The sequence below is a fragment of the Microchirus variegatus genome, assembly GCF_963457635.1.
Source record: "Microchirus variegatus genome assembly, chromosome: 20".
Lineage (NCBI taxonomy): Eukaryota > Metazoa > Chordata > Actinopteri > Pleuronectiformes > Soleidae > Microchirus > Microchirus variegatus.
This window is the reverse complement of record NC_139821.1, coordinates 4,655,841-4,680,087: the sequence shown is the minus strand read 5'-3', so window position 1 is coordinate 4,680,087 and position 24,247 is coordinate 4,655,841. Positions and strand designations below refer to the sequence as shown.

Here is a 24,247-nt window from a genome sequence, read left to right as displayed (position 1 = left end):
GGATTAATCACTTACAAATCCGTTAAAATATGTTCCTCGACTGTTTTTATAATCATCAGAATTCTGACCTTTTTTCTCCCTCAGCATTCTGACTTTAATCTCAGAGTTATGATTTTTTTCCCCGGACAAATTATAACTTTAGTCTCAGAATTATTGCAGAATTCTGACTTTTTTCTCAGAAGTCTGACTTTTTTTTCCAGGTTTCTGTTTTTAATCTCAGAATAATCTCAGAATTATGACTTTAATCTCAGAATTCCGACTTTAATGTCAGAATAATCTCAGAATTCTGACCTTTTTTTTCCCAGAAGTCTGACTTTTTTCCCAGGTTTCTGACTTGAATCTCAGAATAATCTCAGAATTCAGACTTAAATTTCAGAATAATCTCAGAAATAAGAATTTAATCTCAGCATTAGCTCAGAATTCTGACTTTTTTCCCCCAGAATTCTGACTTTAATCTCAGCATTATGTCAGAATTCCGACTTTAATCTCAGAACAATCTCAGAATTCTAACTTTAATCACATCATAATCTCAGAATTCCGACTTTAATCTCAGAACAATCTCAGAATTCTAACTTTAATCGCATCATAATCTCAGAATTCTGACTTTTTTTCCCAGAATTCTGACTTTAATCTCAGCATTATGTCAGAATTCCGACTTTAATCTCAGAACAATCTCAGAATTCTAACTTTAATCACATCATAATCTCAGAATTCTTACTTTTTTCCCAGAATTCCGATGTTAATCTCAGAATTCCGACTTTAATCTCAGAATTGTGACTTTAATCACATCATAATCTCAGAATTCTGCTTTTTCCCAGAATTCCAACGCTAATCAGAGAATTCTGACTTCAATCTCAGCATTATCTCAGTATTCCGACTTTAATCTCAGAATTCCATCCATCCATCTTTTTTCTACCGCTTTACCCTCCACCTGCTGCAAAAAATGCCCTACACAACAGTTTCTTATTCAGGCGTCCTCATTAAGTGGATGCAGTCTTCTGGATTGCTGGTTGAAGACCAACCTGGAAGTAAAATAATATCACAAATGGCCACAAGAGGGCGACCCCACTGGTTGCAAAAAGATATCTTTGGGAAACCCTAAAGGAGTTTAATGGCCTCAATTTGCCAATGGAAGCTGAGATTCTTCTGGGAGACGTCACTCACTCGTTGGTTCAACCTAAATCAATCTCTTTTCTTTCCTACAGCAGAGAACAAATTATCTCGAGGACGACTCAAAGCAGAGACAGCAGGTCTAGGTCAAGGACCAGCTTCTCGCCAGATGTCTTCGAAACCTACTGAAGAAGTACTTTGGGAATAAATCTTCTCTGATTTCTTTTTTTTTTGTTTTGTTATGAGATCAATGAGACTTTTTAAACGATTTCGGCGGGAGATAAAACGGCATGTGAGGCGGCGGCGGCGGCGAGGTTTTCCACTCTTCTCACGGTATGTTTCCCATCACTCTACGCTGCAGAACATCCATCTCCTGAATAGCAGCACCCTGTCCTTGTCTGGCTGCCCCTGGCCTTTGTGATGTGGCCAACTGTGCCCTCCTCCTCCTCCTCCTCCTCCTCCTCCTCCTCCTCCTCCTCCCTCTCTCCCTGCCTTTGATGCATTCTACTTAAAGCAAAGGGATGAAAGTGAAAGAGTGAAAGAGCGACAAAGACAGACAAGCAGACCTTAAACACTTCCAGCTCCTCCAGGATTAGATCCTCGTGCAGGGAGTGGTTGTTCGGCAGGACGATCACCTTCTGTATCGTACCTTTGTCTGGAGGCAGAATGCAGACATGTCATGAGATGTAACACATATGGCTACACAAACAGACACACAAACACATGAGCTCCAAACAGAACTGTGTGGACTCTGGAGTCCAGCTGCTGGTGAAAAAAAAACCCACCCCCCCAAAAAAAACCAAGAGTCTGTTTTTCCCTTTTAGCCGTGTTTGTGTTCGAATTAGGGCATGATATCCATGACCGGTTTCCATAGTGAAATCGGCTCTTGAGCGTTCAGAATGGAGGACATGGAGGACATGGAGGACATGGAGGACAACTCCAGCGACTGTCCTTTGTCCTGGGGTGTGGAGCATTCAGAACGCGGCGAGGGAGTCACAGTAAAACCTCCTGGAAGTGCCTGATAACGCCGTCTTCGCTCATATTTGAGACCAAAAAAAACCCCCAAAAAGCACCATTTCTGGCCCAGAACAGAGAAGCTGTTCGATAAAACGCAAGCAGCTGCACGATTTCCAATTATTTCTGATTTGTTTAATCACAGTGAGGGGAAAAAAACAACAGTTTTATGGATATTGATGTTTTCCTGTCACTCGTGGCAGCAGAGGCGTTTCAGCTAAAAAGGGACCCCGTCCAAAACTTAATAACAAATGAAACCCTGGTTTAGACGGCAACGACTGATAGATTAATCAATAAAAAATCCATTAAAATATGTTTCTCAACTGTTTTCATAATCATTATATGGAAAATGAATAGGGCAACAAGTAAACAGCATGAATTCTGACTTTAATCTCAGAATTCTGACTTTAATCTCAGAATTCTGACTATAATCTCAACATTTTGATTTTATCCCCCAGAATCCTGACTTTAATCTCAGAATTCTGACTTTAATCTCAACATTCTGACTTTTCACCCCAGAATTCTGACTTTAATCTTAGAATTCTGACTTTAATCTCAACATTCTGACTTTTCTCCCAAGAATTCTGACTTTAATCTCAACATTTTGATTTTATCCCCCAGAATCCTGACTTTAATCTCAGAATTCTGACTTTAATCTCAACATTTTTACTTTATCTGCCAGAATCCTGACTTTAATCTCAGAATTCTGACTTTTCTCCCGAGAATTCTGACTTTAATCTCAACATTTTGACTTTATCTGCCAGAATCCTGACATTAATCTCAGAATTCTGACTTTAATCTCAACATTTTTACTTTATCTGCCAGAATCCTGACTTTAATCTCAGAATTCTGACTTTAATCTCAACATTCTGACTTTTCACCCCAGAATTCTGACTTTAATTTTGAAATTCATGGCGTTTGTTTAATGCTGAATCCCATGGACACACACAAGCACAATTGCATGCATAATACGCACACAGACACAAATTATTCTCTTTAAACAATCCGTCTCCGAGGTCGGATTGTTTTTTTGACCGCTAATCCCTCCTCCCTCACACATCAACAACAGCAGACACACGAGCGCGATGATCTCCACCCACTCCGACGTAATTTAAAGTTTCATTGCCGACAATAAAGTTATCTTTTCGAGGGGAAACCTGTCTTTGACCTCGCGGTGACGTAATAAGCTGCTAACGCTATCACATCCCCTTTGCAGTTTATCACCGTGTACTATTACCCTCTGTTATCTGTTTATCTTCTAATCAGATGGATATATTCAACAATCATTTACTGGAGACATGACTGTATTGTAAAAAAATCTAATAATATAATGACATATAGTATAATAATAAAACCGGAGCGATCTCCCTGCCTCACTGTCACGCACCACGGACATGCGATTCCTTACCGGTGCCCAGGAAGAGGACGTGGTAATTGCCGTCGGCGGCCATGACCTGGTCCACGGCCACCGACGTGTATTTGTAGTCGGCGTTGGTTCGGACCACCAGGGGTCTGCGCCCCACCGGGTAGATGGGGTTGAACATGACCGGGTGGTTTCGCACGAACGTCACCACGTCGTCCGGGAACTCCTTCGTCGTCTGGATGTCCGGCGTGAAAGCTCCACCGGGGCACTGGGGAAACGAGAGTGTGGGTGTCGAGTAAAAAAAAGAATTTTGCCAAAATAGTTTTTCACATCAGAATGGTTACAATAATCAGCCAAAATTTGTTTAATAATTTGCTTGTGAATGGCATAAATGAATGGGGATTAAAAATGGAGTTCCACAGGGGTCAATACTGGGGCCTCTGCTTATTTGTTTTCATGTGTTTCAATTAGTTTTTCTTATGTGAATTTTTCAACTGTAATGGATGATTTATTTTAAATGGACAAAAAGCACAACGTATCTATATATATATATAAATATGTGATATATATCTTGTAAATAGACATGCTAGGTCTTTTTTATACTAAAAGATACACCTTTGGGGTAATATTAAGGGCAAAATGTGTTCAAATTTAACCCAAAATCTGTTGTTCACGTACAACCAGTGTTTTTCTTCATTTTAAATTGTTAAAACACCACTTTAACATGCATTAAATTGTAATTAACTGCCAGATATTGGAAGTTATTCTGGAAAAATTTAAATTTTCTGGCCCTTTTCTGGTTAAAATAAGCAAAAAAAAGGTCCAGATGGAAATTGTGGACATTGGGTTAGGTGTTAAAAGGTTCTTAAATATAGAAGCAATATAATATTAAGGGGCAATATCACTGGCAATATTTTTTTGATGCAATTTAGGCATTTTTTTTAATAAAATTCACTGAAAAATAACAATAACAAGAACTCACAGTTCCAGGACGTGGGTAAGGGATGCGTCCCTGGAACGCCACCCACTGGAAATTGGGGCCCTCTCGATGGGCGAAGGGCCCGTTGAAGACGGTGAGGATGTCGGCCATGTTGTACACGCACACGGCCGAGCCTTTAAACACGGAGCTGAGAAAAAACGAGAGTCGGGCGTTCAGTGAAAACCACGCGGAAAGAAGGCCTGCAGCTCACAGCGTGGAGTAATTTATTAGGGTCATTGTTTCGGAGGATGTGCGATGTGTCGTATAGTCGGGGGGCGGAGCCGACGTCCCGATCAGATGTGGTTTGGCCCGAATTGTCTAAAAATACATAAAAGATGCTTTGATGATAAAGAGAACACACACGGTGTTTGAGCTGGAGGTCGAAGCTTTGGTTTGGCTTTGAACTGTGAGCAAGGATTCACCGCTCATTGACCCCCGAGGTAAGAAGTTCACCGAAAGCCCGAGGCTGTGTCAGACCCCGGAAAAACTCAATCAGTGTCAACACCGGGGTAACTGAAGCTATAGGGATGACTCGAAAGCAAGACAAACGTGTTTGGGGAAGGAACATGAATTGATTAAACGACAAACAGCAGGTGTGCGGAAGCTCAGGTGACAAGGTTGAGCAGGTGGACCGGAGACGAATGATGAGGACCTGGAATAAAGTGCGAGGACATCTGGTGTGCAGATGGAGACAAAAGAAGGCTTGGAGATTGGAGGTTGTGCTCCATCTCCTCCAGTTTTGTTGTGGTCCAGGCCTCACAAACCGAGACCAAGTCCTGGCCAAGACGCTGTGAAGACCACGGTCACCGCACTGTATATTGTTTTGGAACGCTGGGTCAACATTCCCAAATTCCCCAACCTTTTTGTGTTCATTGTCCACCATTGTCCATTGGCCAATTCCAACAATTCATACGTCAAAACGTTTCGTCTGGGTCTGATGCAGATTTTCGTTGAAGAATTTGAGGTGTAATGACCGATCTGCACTGTCCACCTTCACATTCCTATGTCTTTGACCCAAGCGAGGCTAGCAGCGCGGTGGCGTGCGACGGGTTTGCCGTGTCTTGTTTTCTTCAGATGTCGCGTGAATCGATTCTTTTAAGGTGTAAAATTCCATTCCCAGACAAACACATACCCTAACTTCTGATATTGATGACAACACATTCCCACTACAAATTACTTATTTTACTACATAGAAAATAGTTGCAAACCCCAACCCCAACCCTAACCCTAACCCTAACCCTAACCCTAACCCCAATCCATACCCATACCCATACCCATACCCTCTAACCCTAACTTCTGATATTGACAACACATTCCCACTACAAATTACTTATTTTACTAGATAGAAAATAGTTGCAAACCCTAACCCTACCCCTACCCCAACCCTAACCCCAACCCCAACCCCAACCCATACCCATACCCATACCCGAACTCTACCCAGGCACAACTCAGTTGTGGTCTTGTTTGACACAGTACAGATTCTCGATTTACCCAAGATTGAGTAAAAATGTGTCCAATTCCAAGACAAGACCAAAAAGAAGTTGTCTTAAGACCAAGACCAGAGCTGTAAAGCACTTCCACATAAAAAAAAACCCTCCACATAAAAGCCATTTGTATCCTCGGAACATGAAGAACAAGACTTGTAAAATTATAATTATAACATTCTTTTGCGGACTCGGGGGGTAAAATACCCCTGCGGTCTGCTACCACAGTAAATACGTATTCTGTGTAATTTGCGCTGAGACCCCGTATCTGAGTTTGCAAATTGGCGAACGGCTGCGACGCGAACATCAGGAAAGAACATCAAAACCGAGACCAGATGGGCGAAGCCACCGGGAAGCCGTAAAGCGATAGCTCATCATCATCATCCCCGACGCTCTGTTCTGAAACGTGACACATGACGTCTCTATAATGTAACAGGCCCCTTTTGACGAGCACATCCCCTCCCGCTGATCTCCAGTCAGTGATTAACATAACCGCTGAGGACTGCAGGAATGTTACATTTGGCTTTTTTTTTTTTTGCCGCCCGCCCTCCCGCGGCTGCTGCTGGTCCTACCTCGTGGACGTGAAGACTCCAAACACCAAGAGACTCTTGGGCTGATCGGTTTCCAGCAAAAACACATTTTCTGCAAAGAGAAAACACACAGATGTAGAGAGAAGTGAGTTTAAAAAAAAAAAAAAAAAAGAAAAGCCTCCTATATTATCTCTTATCTCCTCATCCCTGAGGGTGAGTTGGTCAAGAAGAAGTGATGAATCGCAGGTATTAACAAGTGACCCGAGGTCGAAGAGAGAGAGGGCTTTGAGCTGATGTTTGCAATTTTCAAAAGCCGAGGCTAAGAAAGAAACACAAGATAACCCAACAGCGGCAGAACAGCGGTTATTAAAAGCGTCAGAGGGCTACAATCCTAATCCAGACCAAACAGCGGAAAAATCAATCACTTCAAACCAAAGCGCACAAATATGAGTAAATCGAGATGATGTTTGGTGTGTTTTACACTCGTTTCATGCACAATGACACGTTAAATAGAGTTTCTGGGGGGGGTCATGAACATAAAAGACGAAATTCCTTTCTTTTACCGTAACGTAAACCAAACTCTAAGCGACTAAGCGGCGTTTTTTTTTTTCCCCGACCTCACCTAGTTCGTCGAAGTGCGTCTCGGTGCCGTCCTCCTCCAGAACCGAACACACCATCCTGGCTTTGAGGAACGTGGTCCACTTGTTGACCAGACTCCGCTGCCCCCCGATGTCGCTCTGGAGACGGAGCAAAAAAAAAAAAACGGTCGTAATCTGAAACCGGATTAAAATAAAACAACAACAAAAAAAACCCATCACGGTGCCGATTCACGCCGCTCACCGGACACACTCTGGCCACCATCGTGTGGATGTTCTTCGTGTTCCCGTTGTTGTCCGTCAGCCTCTCGCGGAAGAAGAAGTACAATTTGGCGTCGTTGGGGTCGGTGCCGTCCGGGATCAGGTGGGCGTCGATGAAAATCGGCTCTGAACGGAAGACGCCGGTTACGTGATGAGACGTTTTTCAACTTCCGTGATTTGGATTGTTGTGAAAATGCTGCGCCAATATACGGTCCTAGTGATTCATGATTCTGTTTTTCCAAGATTACAGTGTGCTTTAGAGCAATTTTTAGTTCAAAAGTTTGGGGTCACTTAGAAATGTCCTTATTTTTGAAGGAAAATCACTTTTTTTTTCAATGAATATAACATTAAATGAATCAGAAATACACTCTATACATTGTTAATGTGGTAAACGACTATTCTAGCTGCACATTTTTAAGGTTTTTCATGGAATATAGGTGTATAGAGGCCCATTTGCAGTGTTCTAATGGTACAATGTGTTTGCTAATCGCGTTAGAAGGCTATTGGATGATAAGAAAACCCTTGAAAACGCTTGTTCAATCAGGTTAGCATTTAGCATTAGCTTGGACTATACTTTCCCTTCATTTTGCAACTTTTTTTGATGAATAAAAGTGGGCCTTTTAATGGAAAACGCAACAAAAATTGTACAGGTGACCCCAAACTTTTGAACGGTCGTCCCACGCCATCGGCGCTCACCGCTAAGCCACTTGGAGTTGTGCTGGTCCGTGCGCACTGCATTCCGTTTGGTCAGGCTCCTGAAGATGGCGGCATCCGTGCCCATGAAGTCGATGTACATGCCTGAGAAAAGCTCCTGGTCTGGAGGAAAACGGACACAAAAAAAACACACTCGATACAACATAGGATATACGCTCCTGAGGCTTCACGGACGATTACGCTAATATACACGTGTGTACGGTATAAAATAAATCAACGTTTTTATTACAGGGATTTAGGGACTGCTTTTCAGCCTTGGCTCGAAACCCTATATGCAAGACATCTGTTTCATACTATAAACGGTGACATTGTACCTGACAAATACACTAATAAATAACCATATAAATTGTTCCACATAGTGCGTACGTCAATATACTGCGCCGCTTATGAGGCACTAATGCTTCCATAATTCCTTCACTTTCACTCCTCCATCTGCTCCTGAGGACGTGGGTTATGCTAGGAGAACGTGGCTCGCGTCCAAACTTGGCTGTCGACAGCATCTCAGGTGGCTTAAAAAACAGCCCCCCCCCCCGAACATGAGGATGGTGGACGGTGGAGTCGAAGGCCCCAGATTTTATCGAGCGCAGACACTGCCTCCGTTTGTGCCTCGCGCTGTTTGCGCCCCGAAACGGCTTCCTGTAGGTCAACCCGCCCTCTGGAACCTTTTCGCTAACCCCGCGGGCATCTCTGAAGTCGCTCGCTTTCGCTCGGCAGGAGCTTGGCTGCTGACGCGGCAACGCTCGGGTGTCGGGAAGCGGAGCCCGAGCGTGCGATCCGTCGCCCTTTAGCCGTGTCAACGGCAACCCGACACTCTACCGCCAAAGCGTGGATCAAAGACGAGTTAAGTTACAGAGGGGAGAAGAGGGAGGGGGAGTGGAGTGGAGTGTGACCTAAGGGAGATATCGCCTCAAATGCCTGTTGAGTATTGGACCTGAAATCTGAACCCGTGTTCAGACCTGGCATTTACATCCGTCGTAAGTGATCCAAATCATGTGCAGATCACCTTTTATCCATGTGGAACTGGTGGTTTTTTTTGGAGCCCGAAAACGAGGATCCCGGAGTGAAAACATCTTAAAACACCACCCTTGAGTACACAACTTTGGCTCTTGCATCTTTTATCGCCTTCTTCTTTTCATGCTCCAGATGTATTTCCTTGTATTTCTTCGACTTCTTTTGTCTGGGGACCATGTTCAGACATCTCTGAACTATCCCTTTCACGACCCGCGAGTCTTGGGGGTGCCCAATAAATCGTAAAAAGGTCCATAAGCTGCATTGTTACGGTGCTACGTCCAGGTCTGGCATTATGTACGGCAGTGCGTAGCTTCGTATTTGCGGGTATTTTTTATGTTGCGTTTGATCAAAAAAACGCCGTCTTTTTTAGGGAAAGTTTGCAATTTCATGTTACGGCAGCGCGCGTAGAGCTTCGATTCGTATCCCCGTCCAGATCGGATCTAACGTAGTCACGGGAGAGGCGTCCGGGAAGTCGCTCTTAGCGCTATCCATAATGTGCGATCATTGAGGACGGATGAGGTCTAAATGAGGCCTTTGTGTAGGAAATTTATACGATAATTAGCCTAGCACGCGCCGTGAAAGGTCATAAACGTTTGAAGACGAAGACGCTAGTGTTTTTAATGAGGCACCTACTGAGCATGACGGACACCGTGTTGACTTGAGGGTTGAAGGAGCACCTCCCTTTTCCAGATTCGGTCTTGGAATCTATGTGGAAGACTTGTTCCTGTCACAGGAGAGAAGAGGAAGAAGTCAGGTGGCGGGATTTGAAGACCAGCTTTATGTGATAATATGGGTCGTACCAAATGTCCCTGCCTCACATTTCTGTCCCTTTTGGGCTGGTGGACTGTAACTGGTCCGTGTTGGACAGTAAAAAAAAGAACATTCCTTATGGGAGGAGATGGAGGAAATTCCCTGCTAATGTGTTGGAGAGCATTCCCTCCATCTTCAGGGAAAAAGTTAGCATTTGCCAAAAAAACATTTCTGGAAATTGACTGATCACCGTTAACCCCGACATTGCAATTAATCTAAAAAGGGATTGCTCATGTCTGCATGTATTGGTGCTTTCACATAGTCGCATGCACGGTCCGTAGAGAAATCAACTAAATTGGTTAGTATATTTCAATTTCTACGCTTTTTCGTGGAAAAATAAAACCAGTCAGACGACACAAATCAGCGCAGTAAATCATGTCTAGAGGGAATATTTGGAATAACACTTTCTTTCACTGTAATCATACTTTTGCTAACACTTTAGCTTAAGCTTAACACATATTCACCATAAACTAGGTGCTTACCAACATATCGTTAGCCTATTAGCATAATTGCCTAAGTCGTTTTTTTTTTTGTAATTGTGATATCTGCCTAGCTTTACCGATGTGCTAGCTAAATTTTTTTTGTTTTTTCTCGTTTTCCGAAAATGTTCAAATATGACTTGGGCAACTATGCTATTAGGCTAACGATATAAAAGTACCATACTAGCTCTTTATTAGTAATCATTAAGCACGTGTTAACACCTTATTCTACATAACCTTATTCTATCGCTATTACGACATGAATTAAGAATTTTCCTACATTAGCGACTGACCGGAGAAAGACGCGCATGACGTCATGTTTGCGTGCCGCGACACCGGAGTCCAGGCACCGCTTACCAGTTAGCTCCGTTAGCTGCATTAGCTCCTTTTAGCGCCGGTTAGCGCGCCTACAGTCGAACTGGAGCGATCTGTTTATTAAAGGAAAAGAGCAGCGCTACAAATAGCCAGCGTACCTGTGTACTGCGTATGTGTGCCTCTGTTTTTAAAGTTTAGCGCTACTTTACAGACTAATTTTAACAATCCGGAGTCACATAAAAATTATGTCACACGCGTCTTTTTCCGGCATCGTGCGTTAGCGTTGACGCCGTTAAATGCCGTTGACGCGTCAACGTTTTACAGCACTAGTAAATAAGTGCTTAATATATACTATATGAATAAAGGGCTTCTTTAAAAAGCTACACCAACATGGAAAGACTGATAATTAATGAATTCTGACGTGAAAAACTCCCCAAAAAAACCCACAGTAAGTAGCCCTGGCGTCCACTGCAGACGTCCTCTCAAATTCCGCTACGGCATCAAAATCCACCGGTGGATGGCGCGTTCTGCGTCAACGTCTCACTCTGGGAAGCTTGTTATACTTAACAGATCCCTTCTCCTCAGACTCTGACATGTTTGAGCTCAGAAAATTGCAAACAGAGCTGTTGGCCTTTCAAACAAAACCCCCCCCCCCCCACCACCACCCGAAATGACAAAAAAAAAAGGCACCGCAGCGCAGAAAGAGCCTGGTTAAGAGCTCTTCCTCTTCTGCTTATTAGCGTTTTGGCACCGGTCGTCGGCCCATTCTGCGGCTAAACGCTGCTCGCTCAGTGTGCACTTTTCTCCTGGAGGGCTTCCCTCGTGCGGCCGGATCTGTTTTCCGACCTCTCGTCCTGAATATCTCCTCTAATGGGTGAATAAAAGTGATGATGTGAAATAAACTGTCATCGAGTGCTGAGATGATCCTCGGTTCCGATATTTTCTTCTAATTAAAAATACATTTATTTCCCCCCCCCCCCACCACTTTCTGTAAAAAGTTTGGTAGTACCAGTTCCCAGCCGTCTCACCTCTGGTCTGCGGCCCCTGTTGACGTAAGCGCAGACGGGACTGTAGGCTCCGCTTCCACACATGAACAGATGAGTCCTGTTGTACGGCTGCACCACGCGGATGAAGTTCCCACAGCCGTGCTGGAAAACAGAGACGGAATTTTTTTTTTTTTTAAAAGAGACGCTTTAAGAGTTCAGTAGGTGAGACGCGGCAATAAAAGCCGTCACCCTGATTCATGGCGGTGAAACGTTAAACCCAAAGCAGACTTGCTGCGAGTGACCTTTTCATGAGACGCTGCTTTCACCTGTAATTCTGAGGGAATAAATAACACAGATATATTTTATTTTTATATACAATAAAAAGTCTCTTTGTTGAAATTCAACACACATCAGTTCAGTGGCTTCCTGTGGCTAACATTAGAGTGCCTGCTGAGCAATGCAAAGCAATGAGAATGTGAAGTTTTGAGAGAAACCCCCCCACACGTCCTATATGAAAACGTGCGGTTTGATCGGGAACGATGTGCTGTGACTTTTTTCGAAGTATTTCGAGTAACATCGGCGGCAAAAATCGCAAAAAAGTGCGAAGAATTTCCACATACACATGAATGGGAAACAGACAAAAAAACGTTTTTCAACCTAGCCCATTTTGGAGCCTCGCAGTGTCGTGAAACTTTAACGTAAAGACGTGGTTGAAACTTTGAACGGGTCACAAGACTTCAGGCTTTATTCACTTGAATCAAAGTTTTGTTACTTATTACGGTTTTTAAACAATAACAGTTTAAGTTTTGTACTTTTTTTTGGATGTTTAGAGAATGCGTGTGTGTATTGCGCTGCTAGCTAGCTAAAATCTCTAAACAATCTCTTCTCCTGGCCACAATTTCCAACCTACACAGACAAATTTTACATAAAAACATTGCAACATATGGTTGTTGTCCCGTGTGTTGTTTTCATTTTCATACGACTTGCAGTTTTTCTTAAAATTAAAAGCACAAATAGTTTCGGTATAACCTCCCATTGACTCGCATGTTAAAACTCGACGAGGGTGATTTTAAAACTGTGATTTCTCCGTTGATTCACACCCGTTTTTCACAAATTTAAATGTGTGTGAGCTCCTGAAAGCCTCCTGACGCTCACACACCAATCATTTAATCCGTATCATCAACCGTTCTTGAAATACGGCAATTTTAAAACACGTTCTCTGTTTTCCGCCAGTTTCGGACAGTTAGAAACAGGTGTTTGGAGGGGGGGGAGGGGCTTGTACAACCAGCTGCTAGAGTCAGTTTTAAAGGGTGATTTCCACAAAAACACTACTTTGTCTAAAATACTTCAAGTTTTAAAAGGTTCAATCCACCCAAATCGGCAGCGAGAAGCAGGCACGATCAAAAACGTTCTATTTCGCTAATGCTAATTAGCTTCAGGTTTCTCAATGCCCTTTTATAAATCACTTGACTAAACTGTCCTAACCCATGAGGCCGGCATCAGCGTACGTGACATAATGTCGCCCCTTTATCCGACGTTAGCAAAGAAAACGCACGAATAACAGATGCTCTGATCCCTTTCTGCCGAGGTCGTTATAGCGTCGTAAAAAATAATGACTGTTTTTTCATATCATTTAAATCCCCGGCTCTGATACAGCGCAGTGAAAAAAAACAAAACATAACGGAGCATAAAGCCTGTTTCCTGGCTCGCGGCCCGACATCCCAGAGCCTGTTTATCTCTCTTCAAGTGTCCGGTTCCATACGACGTACAGTAGTAATTCAAACTTCTTTTGTTGTTATGACGTTATCACACGATGGCAGGATCACAACAGCACTCGCAGAACTCGCTGGTCACGGAATTAGGGTCAGTGGGAAAAAAAAAAATGGCGTCAGTAAAAGCTGCTTACAGGCGTGTAATGTTGAAGTATTTGTCTGCAGGGACAAGGAAAACAAAGAACTTGAGACGTTTTCTGGATAATGTCCAAGTGAGAGCACGGAGAACAGAAAAAGGCAGATCATTCAAAGCCATTAAGTGCATCTGTATGTATGACAAGAAAGTGCCATCACTACATTATTATATAAGAAACACATGAATTATCCTTCCATGGTTCATACACTTTTTCCAAGATCAAATTTAAGTCCTTTTTCAAGCACTTTCCAGGTCCATTTTTCCCACGTTGTACAGCTGTGGTCAGTTTATTCGCTCAAAATGATTATTTCACTTTCCTGGAATGGACTGGCGACGCGTACCTCACCTTTGATGATTTCACTCTTTTTTCAATGATTCTAAATGACTTTTGGATTCTGAATACCAGATTATCCGACTTATTTATCTTGGGGGAATGACCAATGCTCAGACAAAGAAGGCGACTGAGATTGTAAACCAGCAGGATTGTCCACTCAGACGGGGGTTAAAGCTGTGTTTTTTTTAAACCAATACAGTGTTGAAAATCTTGTTTTGGTGCAGATTTTTCACATGGAAAGTTTTTCCATGATACAGTTCTACAGGGTTCCAAAAGGGTTCTTCTACAAGGGCTGAGGTTCTACATGGAACCATTTGCTTCTGACAAACCCTTTCCCGAAGAAAGGGTCTTTCAAGTGTTCTTGGTAACATTAATGGTTCCACTAAGTATTTTGATCCAGAGAACCCTTTAAAACCCCTTTCCTGAATAAAGGGTTTTAAAAGGGCTCCAGGTTCTACCTGGATCCAAAAAGGGTTCGCCTATGAGGACAAGCCGAAGAACCTTATATGGTTCTACTTTTACCACTTTTATTTCTAAGAGTGCAGCACAACTCTTTTTTTGGTACTTGATCTGACCAGGTTCCAAGACAACGCCATAGCTAATGCTAGCTCGCTAAATCCAACGAGACAATCGCAGCAACGTTATGGCAGAAAAGTCGCCAACAACAGGTGTCGGTCTCAAACGGAAGACGGCGTTTTTGGGGCAAGCTATTGCCAAGAAAAAGGCTGACGTAGAGAGGATCCAAGACCAGAGTGAACACCGGGGCTGCGTTTGAACGGCGGCGACAACCGTAAGCCCAGAAAAGTCGCCGAAAAGTACCAAAAGTTACCATCGGCGATCGTGAATCTGTGTTCTTTGAGCGTTCGGACGGAAGTCTGAAGAAAGGGGCTTGGACTTTTGAATTAAAATGTAGCCTGTTCCAACTGTTTTGTCCAGGATCTCCGACCTTTAGCAAATAAAATCTCAATATTTGGTGTACTTAGCGGCAGCACGTTCAGCCGTATTCCAGAGTCTGTGCTCCGGTCATGCAGGAAGTACTGAACAAATCTTTGTAAAGAATTGTAATGATTCCGTTAAACTGACAACCTTTTGTTGGTGTTTGCGTCAAAAACGATACCAATAGAACCGAAGAGTCGAGCAGAGCTAGCTAGAACTGTGTGAATGCTGTTGTCTGACCCAGACACCGGCAAACTTTGAAAGTATGATCCGAATCCAATTATCTGGACGTTTTCCCAAAGTTCAGTGTCTGAAAACGGCTCATAACTCAGTCAGACAGATCTGTGATCCCCATTAAAAAAAACAACCCAAGAAAGTAGAAGGAGTTGCTGCACTTTGAGGCCTGTGAGCTTGACAGAAAACAAGTGGATAAAGGAGAAGAAGAGGGTGAGGAAAAGAAGTGGGGAGATGACGGAAGCGTATCCAGGGAGCCGTGAGGGAACTTGGCCGAGGCAGCAGGAATGGCAGCTGCTGCGGCTCACAGTCGGCGCACAGCTCCGCCGAGAGCCATCGGCTGAAAAACAAGAGAACTTTCCCCCGTCACACGCCCATCTCTGTTATTAATCCGCCTTCTCGCTGTCTCTTCCTCGCACTTTTTTCCTCATCTCATCGCACTCCGTTTCAACCCCACAGAGTCTCGGGTAAGATCTGATATCTGATGTTCGTCACAGAAATGTACGTTGCAGCCACGTCCCCGGGTTTTTCTTATTTTCTCTATTCTTTTCCTGCGCCAGATAAACACAATCCAGACCGACGGTGTCGAGTTCAAGTGGCGATCACGCCGGAGACTTCTGAGCGAGCAAATACGTTTTATTCCGGGGGGGCCTCGCTGACACTCTCTGGTGCAAACAATCGACCGCAGATTTTTATCCTGACTGGGGGGGGAACTCAATATATACAGATGGAAATGGTAACGATAACAGACGAGTGGGGAGGAGACGAGAAAGTTCTCAAAATAGCTAGAAAAAGTGAATAAAAACAGTCAGAATTTAAGTGGCAGAACCCTTATACCCCATAGGATAACCCTTTTTGGCACCCTTTTGGAGGGTTCCACCAAGAACCCTTTTAAAACCCTTTATTCAAGAAAGGGGTTTGAAAGGGTTCTCTGGATCAAAACAGTTCTTACTAAAACCCTTTCTTCGGTAAAGGGTTTCCCAGAAGCAAATGGTTCAAGGTAGAACCTCAGCCCTTGTAGGAGGACCCTTTAGGAACCCTTATTTCTAAGAGTGAACCAATAATGAATGAGTTTGAAGGTCACGTCAAACACACGACCAGATGTTCAATCAATGAACTAAACGGCGTTAAGTTCCATGTCAAAATTTGACTGCATTTTCAACTCAAGACTGGACTTCATGATATAGATGCATCGTCATTTTATGGTCTAAAAAACACAATAAATTAATTATTTTCAATATACCTCACGCAAACTGGATTTTTTTTTTAAATGAAAGATTAGCAGAAACATTTCTTTACTTGCATATTTTTTTGTTGCAATGTCATATTTCATAAAATACTCGGCACCAAAACTTTATGAATTAATATTTTTTATTTATATATATATATATATATATATATATATGTATATATATATATGTTGTTTCAGTCCTCATCATACATATCAAATATTATAACATTTTCAGTTTTTAACCCTTAAATTGCCACGTTATTGTCACCATGCATCAAAATTGAACGGGTTTCAATTAGCACATTTTTGTCCCCAAGGTGTGTTAGTGTGAGTATTTTTTGTTAACGTTACTTAAAAATAAAATCCTCAAAAAAGCACCGCCTGGCATACATTTTAACACTAATTATGCATGAAATTAAAAGCCGGAAACACAGAAAATGCATTTAAGGGTTAAAGTAGCTCGACTTATGAGTACATTTATACAGTATAGCGCTGGGTTTGTTGTTGTTGTTTTTTTTTATTATTACCCTATATATATAAGTCTAGAAAAAGTGAATAAAAACAGTCAGAATTTAAGTGGCAGAAGTGGACACAAGAGCAGGGAAAGGTGGCTCCACAGAGCGACGGCTCACCCAAATATTTGGGATACATCTGTCTACAGCGACCAGGCGGGCAGAGTGTGACTCAGAGCAGCACAAATCACTCACGGACTGCCTGGAAAAACTGCTTTTCCTTTTAGCAGCATGTGGCTCTTTTTTTTCTTTTTTGGCGCACAGCTGCTGTTGTGGAACGGGGGGGAAGAGAGACGGCGTGGGACACAGTGGGACACTTTTCATGTTCAAGTGAAAGTTTAGGGGGTTTTTTGGAGTGTGGATGTAAGAGCGAGTGACGCACAGTGGGAACACTGTAACACCTGGCCAAGATGGTTTTTTTTAGCTAGGTATCGTTATCAGCGTCTATGATGTCCGAAGAATATGGTCATCTGTGTCATTTACGGACTTTCGGAGTTTGAAATCCTTTGTTCAGGCAGCGGTAAATCAGAGCAAAACACCCTACTTTCTCTATGGACTAGAGATAGTTTTCTTACCGTTCGGCTTGAAATGAATCCAGCTTTTCATTTATAAGAAGAAGAAGAGACTGTTGTTTCTTCTCGATAGGACAAAAAGAATAATAATAAAAATAATAATAATAACATGGAAGTGGATGTGGTTTATTATGATGAATATTTTTACGTTAATGACGAAACATAAGTCCGACGCCTTGTCGTATTTCTAGATAAAGACCCAACACTCCAGAGACATTACACATGGAGATGTATGTTATGGATATATCTAACTCCCAACATACATTTCCTGCAAAAGAACTTCATATAAAAGCGGTAGTCCGGGAATTTTATCAATCCAAATCTAAAATACTGCACGTTTAAATATATACTGCGCAAAAAAAAAACCTGGTTGTTCATATAAAGGAATAACAAATATTACCAAAACTTACGAAGCAGCTCTTAGACACGAAAGCTAGTCCTTTCCTTCAAATAGTAATGCATTTTTAAAATGTTTAACCCATAAATTGACAATTTTATGGTCTAAAAAAAGAACTAAACTAATTAATTTCTATGTAATTCCTGCAAATTGGATTTTTTTAATGTGAAAGATTAGCAGAAACATTTGTTTCTATATATGCACTATTTTTAATAAAATACTCACGTCACAGCACCAAAACTTTATGAATTAATATTTTTTTTAATATATATATTGTTCCAGTTCTCATCATACATATCATATATTATACAATTTTCAGTTTTTAACCCTTAAATTGCCATGTTTTTGTCACGATGCGCCAAAATAGAACAGGTTTCAATGAGCACATTTTTGTCCCCAAGGTGTGTTAGTGTGAGTATTTTTTTGTTAACGTTATCTAAAAATAAAACGCTCAAATATACACAACCTGGCATACATTAAACAATAATTATGCATGAAATTAAAAGCCAGAAACACAAAAATGTGTCTAGTTGACTTGTTTAAGGGTTAAAGTAGCTCGACTTACTTCATTTTAGCAGCTAGTATAACTGTTACGAGTACATTTATACAGAATTTGAATTTTTTACTTTCGTGTTCTTACCGTAGGATCCTTGCCTGCCATTTGACATTCTTCTATCTTGCTGGGAGACGCCGGCCAAAACACCTGGTGGTTCATAAAAAACAACTCAAAGTGATGAAACAAGCCAAGACGTCGTGAAGGAGACGTCATACAATATGCGATCATTCATTTTCATTTTCGCAGACAAAAGAAACCTTTTTTTTTTTTTTAATACCGCGTGATGACAATGCATCTGTTTTCAGCTTAAAGGTCTGTCTCGATGAATACATCAAGCAATTCACTCTGGCTGCTGTGAAGCTCTCCCCTGGGGGGAAACTTAAACGCTTTCCCCATCTGTTTATGCATTTCAAGCCTGTCAATTACAACTGAGGACAACTCCTTCACTGCATACACAATCAGCCGTTTTATGACACTTTTTTCAATGACCCTAAAACGACTCCGACGATGGAAAATGTGAGGTAATTTACACGCGATAAGGATTTTTGTAACACGTAAGAACGCCGCGTCGGCTGACCTTGAGCGTGCCGTGTGTGATGTTGTTGATGTCCACGGAGAGGACGTGGTCCTTGCAGCCCACGTACATCCTGTCCTGGTCCTCGTCCATCTGCAGGATCCTGTAGTCCATGGCCTTGTCGGATATGCTGTAGTGTTCAAAGGACGGCGAGGCCTGCAGGTCTGAGAGAGACACGTGGAGAAAAAAAACACAGAATAAGACACCTCCATGGACTTTATGTCAAGACAATTTACATATTCTTTCCGCTTTGACGTGTGAAGCCCAGGAAGTAGACTGGAAATACAAGATAACCGAGCAGGGACGACAAATTTCAGGTCACATGATGTCATTTTTTCTACATTATGTTCCCACTTAAGTGAATAAGACACGGTTCCTTACGTAGACTAAACACTCTTCGAAAATAAAAGTGCTCAGTCGAACCATATAAGGTTCTTTGGCTTGTCCTCATAGGAGAACCCTTTTTTAGTTCCCTTTGGGAGGGTTCCATCAAGAACCCGTTTAAAACCCTACCTGGAAGCAAATGGTTCCAGGTAGAACCTCAGCCCTTGTAGAAGGACCCTTTTGGAACCCTTATTTCTAAGAGTGAACCAATATGGATTAGTTTGAACGTCACGTCAAACACTACCAGATGTTTAATCAATAAATGAAATGGCATTAATGCATAGTCATTTTATCGTCTAAAAAAAAAATATATATATATATAAATATATATATATATATATATATATATATATATAGTTTCAATCCTCATCATACATATCAACTATTACAACATTTTCAGTTTTTAACCTTTAAATTGCCACGTTTTTGTCACCATGCGTCAAAATTGAACGGGTTTCAATGAGCACATTTTTGTCCCCAAGGTGTGTTAGTGTGAGTATTTTTTGTTCACGTTACTTAAACATAAAATACTCAAAAATTCACAAACTGGCATACATTTTAACACTAATTATGCATGAAATTAAAAGCCAGAAACACAAAAAATGTGTTTAAGGGTTAAAGTAGCTTGACTTACTTTTACATTTTAGCAGCTAGTATAACTGTTATGAGTACATTTATACAGTAGCGCTGGGTTTTTTGTTGTCGTTTTTTTTATTATTACTTTATATACAAGTCTGAACACTGTGGACTAAGACCTTAAAGAAAACAGAATAAATTGCCCCTGAAATTGATCCCACGATGATTTATCACGAAGGCCACTTCGTCGTTTTCTGTCGATTTCGGGGAGGACGATGTGACCGCAGAGGCCTCGTTGCCACAGATACGGAATAAAGATCTCGCCGCAAGAGTTTCCTCTCACCGTTAAAGGACTGACATTGTGTGCGCACACGAGCACGCGTGCACACACACACACACACACACAAACAAACGCTCTCGGACAGTTATTTTCAGCCTATTTCGGAAACTCTCCGCCGTCAAAGCGCCGCACTGTCGGAGCCAAGACTCATGCATATTTATCACTTTTTCAATCTGCACTGAGAGCGGGGGGGGGGGGGGGGGGGGGGGTTGTGCAGAGTGTAATGTAGATCTACACCCTCAATTTCCTCCCCTCCACTGATCCTCTCTGAGCTTTTCTTTGTGTTGCTGCCTCTAATCAACAAACAGGTTGCCAGTGCTTTTTTGCGTCAGTGCCTCGGGGCTAAAGTCACATTTTTTCATTATTGTGCGACATACGCGTCTGAGGCCCGAGGCCCATTATCGTGAAGATCACAGGCTGCTGTTGTTTGGTGTGCGAAGCCTGGAGTATTTAACTTTGAATAAAGGGAAGTTAACCACTTCAGTCGCGATGGCAAAGTTTCCCACGACTCTTCGCTCGCCGCTCGCGAGGTAAACATTATATATACGGTTAATGTATGTGAGGTACAGGGCCGGACCCAAGGCATAAAGCGAACTATGCCGCTGCTTAGGGCCCCCAAGAGCAATTCACTCAAAAAAACATAGTTGTCAGATGTGATTATTTAACTATATATTTTATTTATAAACCATTTTTATTACCTTGTTCCGGGTTGCCTCTGTTGATTTACGTTATTATTTAAAGGTGCCATATGTAAGAATGTGGCCAAAAACGGTTACTACATTCAAATCCAAAATACCGAGGTCTTTTAGGTTTCGTTTTTTTTTTTACGCAACTGGCAACCCGTGGTCACTCGGCAGCAGAGACTCTACTGACTGCAATGATTGGTAGACGGCGGTAGGTGGCGCCACATGCAAAAACACGATTTCAAAACATAAACATGATTTGCAGTCTGCAAAAGATTTTTTTTAACGCAAATATTTTATCTGTACTGTTGTTGTTGGTGAGTTCAGTTTGTTATATGAACATTATTCCTGAGTCTCTGTGACATATTAGGAGGATTTTATTTTTTATTACATAATGCACCTTTAATGCTGTATTTTTTTACATATAAAAGTCAAATATTTGTATTACAGGTGTGTATTTTGAATCCCCCCCCCCCCCCAAAGATTGTGCACATTTTTAGATTTTCAGACCATAATATCTTTTGGTTTGGTTTGGTTTTATGTATTGATTCTCTGTGTCGCCAGTAGGGGGAGTTGCTGATTTTGCCAAAAATAATATTAATTGAAAGATTTTTCTGGTGTCTGCTTCCATGAATGATCACTAATCATTATTATTGGCAGTAACAGAAGGCCCCAAAATCTAATTTTGCTTCAGGCCCCAAGGAGGCTTGGGCCGGCCCTGGTGAGGTAGAACTCGTGGCGCCGCGCACACGCAAAACACAACTCTTATTTTAGCCACAGAAACAAAATTAAAAGTGAAAGTGTCCTGTCACAGCACACGTGTGTTTAATCGCAGAGAAACGGCATCATCGGTTGCTTCAAAGTGGAAAAGACGGCGTCACAGATAATCACAGCTGAAAAGGCTCGACACACATTACAGGCCTCGGTTTGGCCACAAGGGTGAAATACTCATTTACAGCTACTTCAAAAACACGCAAGGTTTCAAATTATGCAAGGGAAAAAAAAGCCATTATATCCTTTTTTTTTCGGATTTTCAAATATAAACAGCTTTCATTTAACGACGTTCATTAGACAGTCTGAGTGAAAGACTTGACGTTTTACGACCGAACATTACAGCCCACGCAGGCTGAAAGAATCTGAGCGCGGTCGAGCAAAACACTGAGACGACGACCGCAGCTTTTTCAGGTCACGTAACGTTTCGCCTGAACGGAACCGTGAAAAGGTAAGAGGTGACAGACTAGGTAAAAGCTTAGAATTAACCTCCTAACTACATCATGTCAAGCAGCTACAGCTGCTTTAGCTTAGCCGTGCTGCTGTTAGCTTAGAAAAAAAGAGAAATATTCTATGCTAAAACGTATTTTCCACCACAAAAAACGCCCAAAAAAACCAAGTCTATATCTTGAAAACATACTTCTTTAGCTCACCTGTAGCGCAGAAAATTAGCAAAATCACTCAATCATTTGTCTTTATTGTCAATCACGAAAGAACAGCTATTGTAGCTAGCATAAAACATGCTACGTTTCCAATCAACAAACACTACACAGTCAAGGTAATATTCAAGGAAGCTAACAAAAAACTATCAAAAAAGTCCTTTAAAAGTGAATTACAGCTAATCAGCTAATCACAGGTGCCACCGACAGTTTTACCAAACAAGAGAGAAAGGTTTTGTATTTCTACAACTACTAGGTTTTCTGTATTACAAAGAAACTTATCCTGATTGTTTGATGAACAAAAGTCGCTAATCAATGCCATAATTTCTCCAAACATCAAGTGCTAGCTTGGCCATTTCCTCATAGCACTGCAACGCTACAATACAATTTTGTCCAAAACGAGCGATTCTGAGATACTATATTCATTGCATTGACTATTTAAGTCATGATAGATCATGACGTATGAGTAACAGAACAGGAAATATAGTATTTCTTCACAGTATTTGTATTTATTCACAACAAAACAAACTGAGATCTGAGCACCAACTAGTGCTGTCAAACGTCGCTAACGTTAGCGCACGGCGCGTTTCCATGGCGACTGACCGGGAAAAGTAGCGCGTGCCGTCATGTTTACGCGACTACGCTGGTTATTTGTAGCGCTGCTCTTCCCGTTTAATAAACAGACCGCTCCAGTTCCACTGTAGGTGTGCTAACGGCGCTAAAAGGAGCTAATGCAGCTAACGGATTGAATGCGTTAACCTATTGATACAGCACTAAGTCTAATACTTTGCAAAGTGCACAGTATTACCTTATTACACTCACAGCCATAAATTACCAAACGAATAAACACATTTCTGGACTTCAAAATGCTTCTCTTGAATCATTTCAGTCAGTGTAAACTAAAAAATAAGTGCAACAAATAAATAAAGCCGAATCATCTCGAGTCGTCTGCAATATTTCTGCCCTTTCTTGGCAGCATCCAGGAGTTTTTTTTGTTGACAAGGAACATCTGGTCCATGAACAAGCAAAAGCTGGCAAGCGAGTCCTTACATCAACGTCACAGCGACAAATATAAACTTTTTTTTTTTTGCTTGTTTTGTCAGCTTGATGACCTAAGCTTTGTTTTATTTTTTCCTGCCAAGAGCGCGTTTATGTTTGCAGTCGAGTTCGCTGACATTTAAACATCCCTCCGGCTCCGTCCGCCGACTGACATTTATTGTGAAACCGTGTCTTTTTGGGCTTTTTTCGGGGGCGGCGGCTGCATCCATCCAGAACATTTCCCCCCGCGAGAGGGAACGGATTGTTCGGAAAAGGTGTGGTAGACGAGTGGTAGAACTTTAATGTGTTTAATATTATGGTGGAACTGGCGTGTTGCTTTCCCACTGGGGAGAAAATCCGAGCCCTTTCATGATCCCTTCATGAGGGCGGAAAAGGCCAGAACCCTGTTTATTCACAGAGAGACAAACCAAAGACACTCTGGAGTCCACATACCATTGGATCCGGTGTCTTTCTCAGCGTTCTACTTTCAATCTTATGCAAACACTCATGCCCACACCAAAATAAAAGTCCGTCTTCCCCAGTGCACCTGCTCTATCAGAGGGAGTGGAGGCTGTAAACCCTGAAAAAACCCTTTAGATCAGGGGTGTCAAACTCATTTTCACTGAGGGCCACATTAGCATTAATGGTTGCCCTCAAAGGGCCAGATGTAACTGTAAGACAGAATAAATACAACTAAATGTAAACACACCCTCAGAAAAAGAATTCCAATTCCTTGCTTAACCCTCAATCTTTACATTTGCTACGTTTCCTTTCAACAAACACGGTAAACGGTCAAGGAAGCTAACAAAAAACTATCAACAAAGTCCTTAAAAGTGATTAAAAAAAGGGGGGGCAGAGCAAAACTCAAAGACTGGCGACGACGACAACAA

The 24,247-nt window shown here is 41.9% G+C and overlaps 1 protein-coding gene across 1 annotated transcript in view; it reads right to left on the bottom strand.

Annotated features, from left to right (window-relative positions):
• sema3c (sema domain, immunoglobulin domain (Ig), short basic domain, secreted, (semaphorin) 3C) overlaps positions 1–24,247 on the bottom strand; it is a 54,177-nt gene that overhangs the window by 7,783 nt on the left and 22,147 nt on the right. Inside the window, exons 3-13 of the mRNA XM_083907218.1 lie at positions 18,910–19,070; positions 18,417–18,479; positions 11,695–11,814; positions 9,696–9,786; positions 8,034–8,153; positions 7,321–7,463; positions 7,103–7,217; positions 6,523–6,592; positions 4,470–4,614; positions 3,533–3,755; positions 1,677–1,765 (exon numbers count right to left, since the gene is read on the bottom strand). Of these exons, the coding sequence (XP_083763344.1) occupies positions 1,677–1,765; positions 3,533–3,755; positions 4,470–4,614; positions 6,523–6,592; positions 7,103–7,217; positions 7,321–7,463; positions 8,034–8,153; positions 9,696–9,786; positions 11,695–11,814; positions 18,417–18,479; positions 18,910–19,070 (1,340 nt within the window). The remainder of the gene's footprint in view (positions 1–1,676; positions 1,766–3,532; positions 3,756–4,469; positions 4,615–6,522; positions 6,593–7,102; positions 7,218–7,320; positions 7,464–8,033; positions 8,154–9,695; positions 9,787–11,694; positions 11,815–18,416; positions 18,480–18,909; positions 19,071–24,247) is intronic.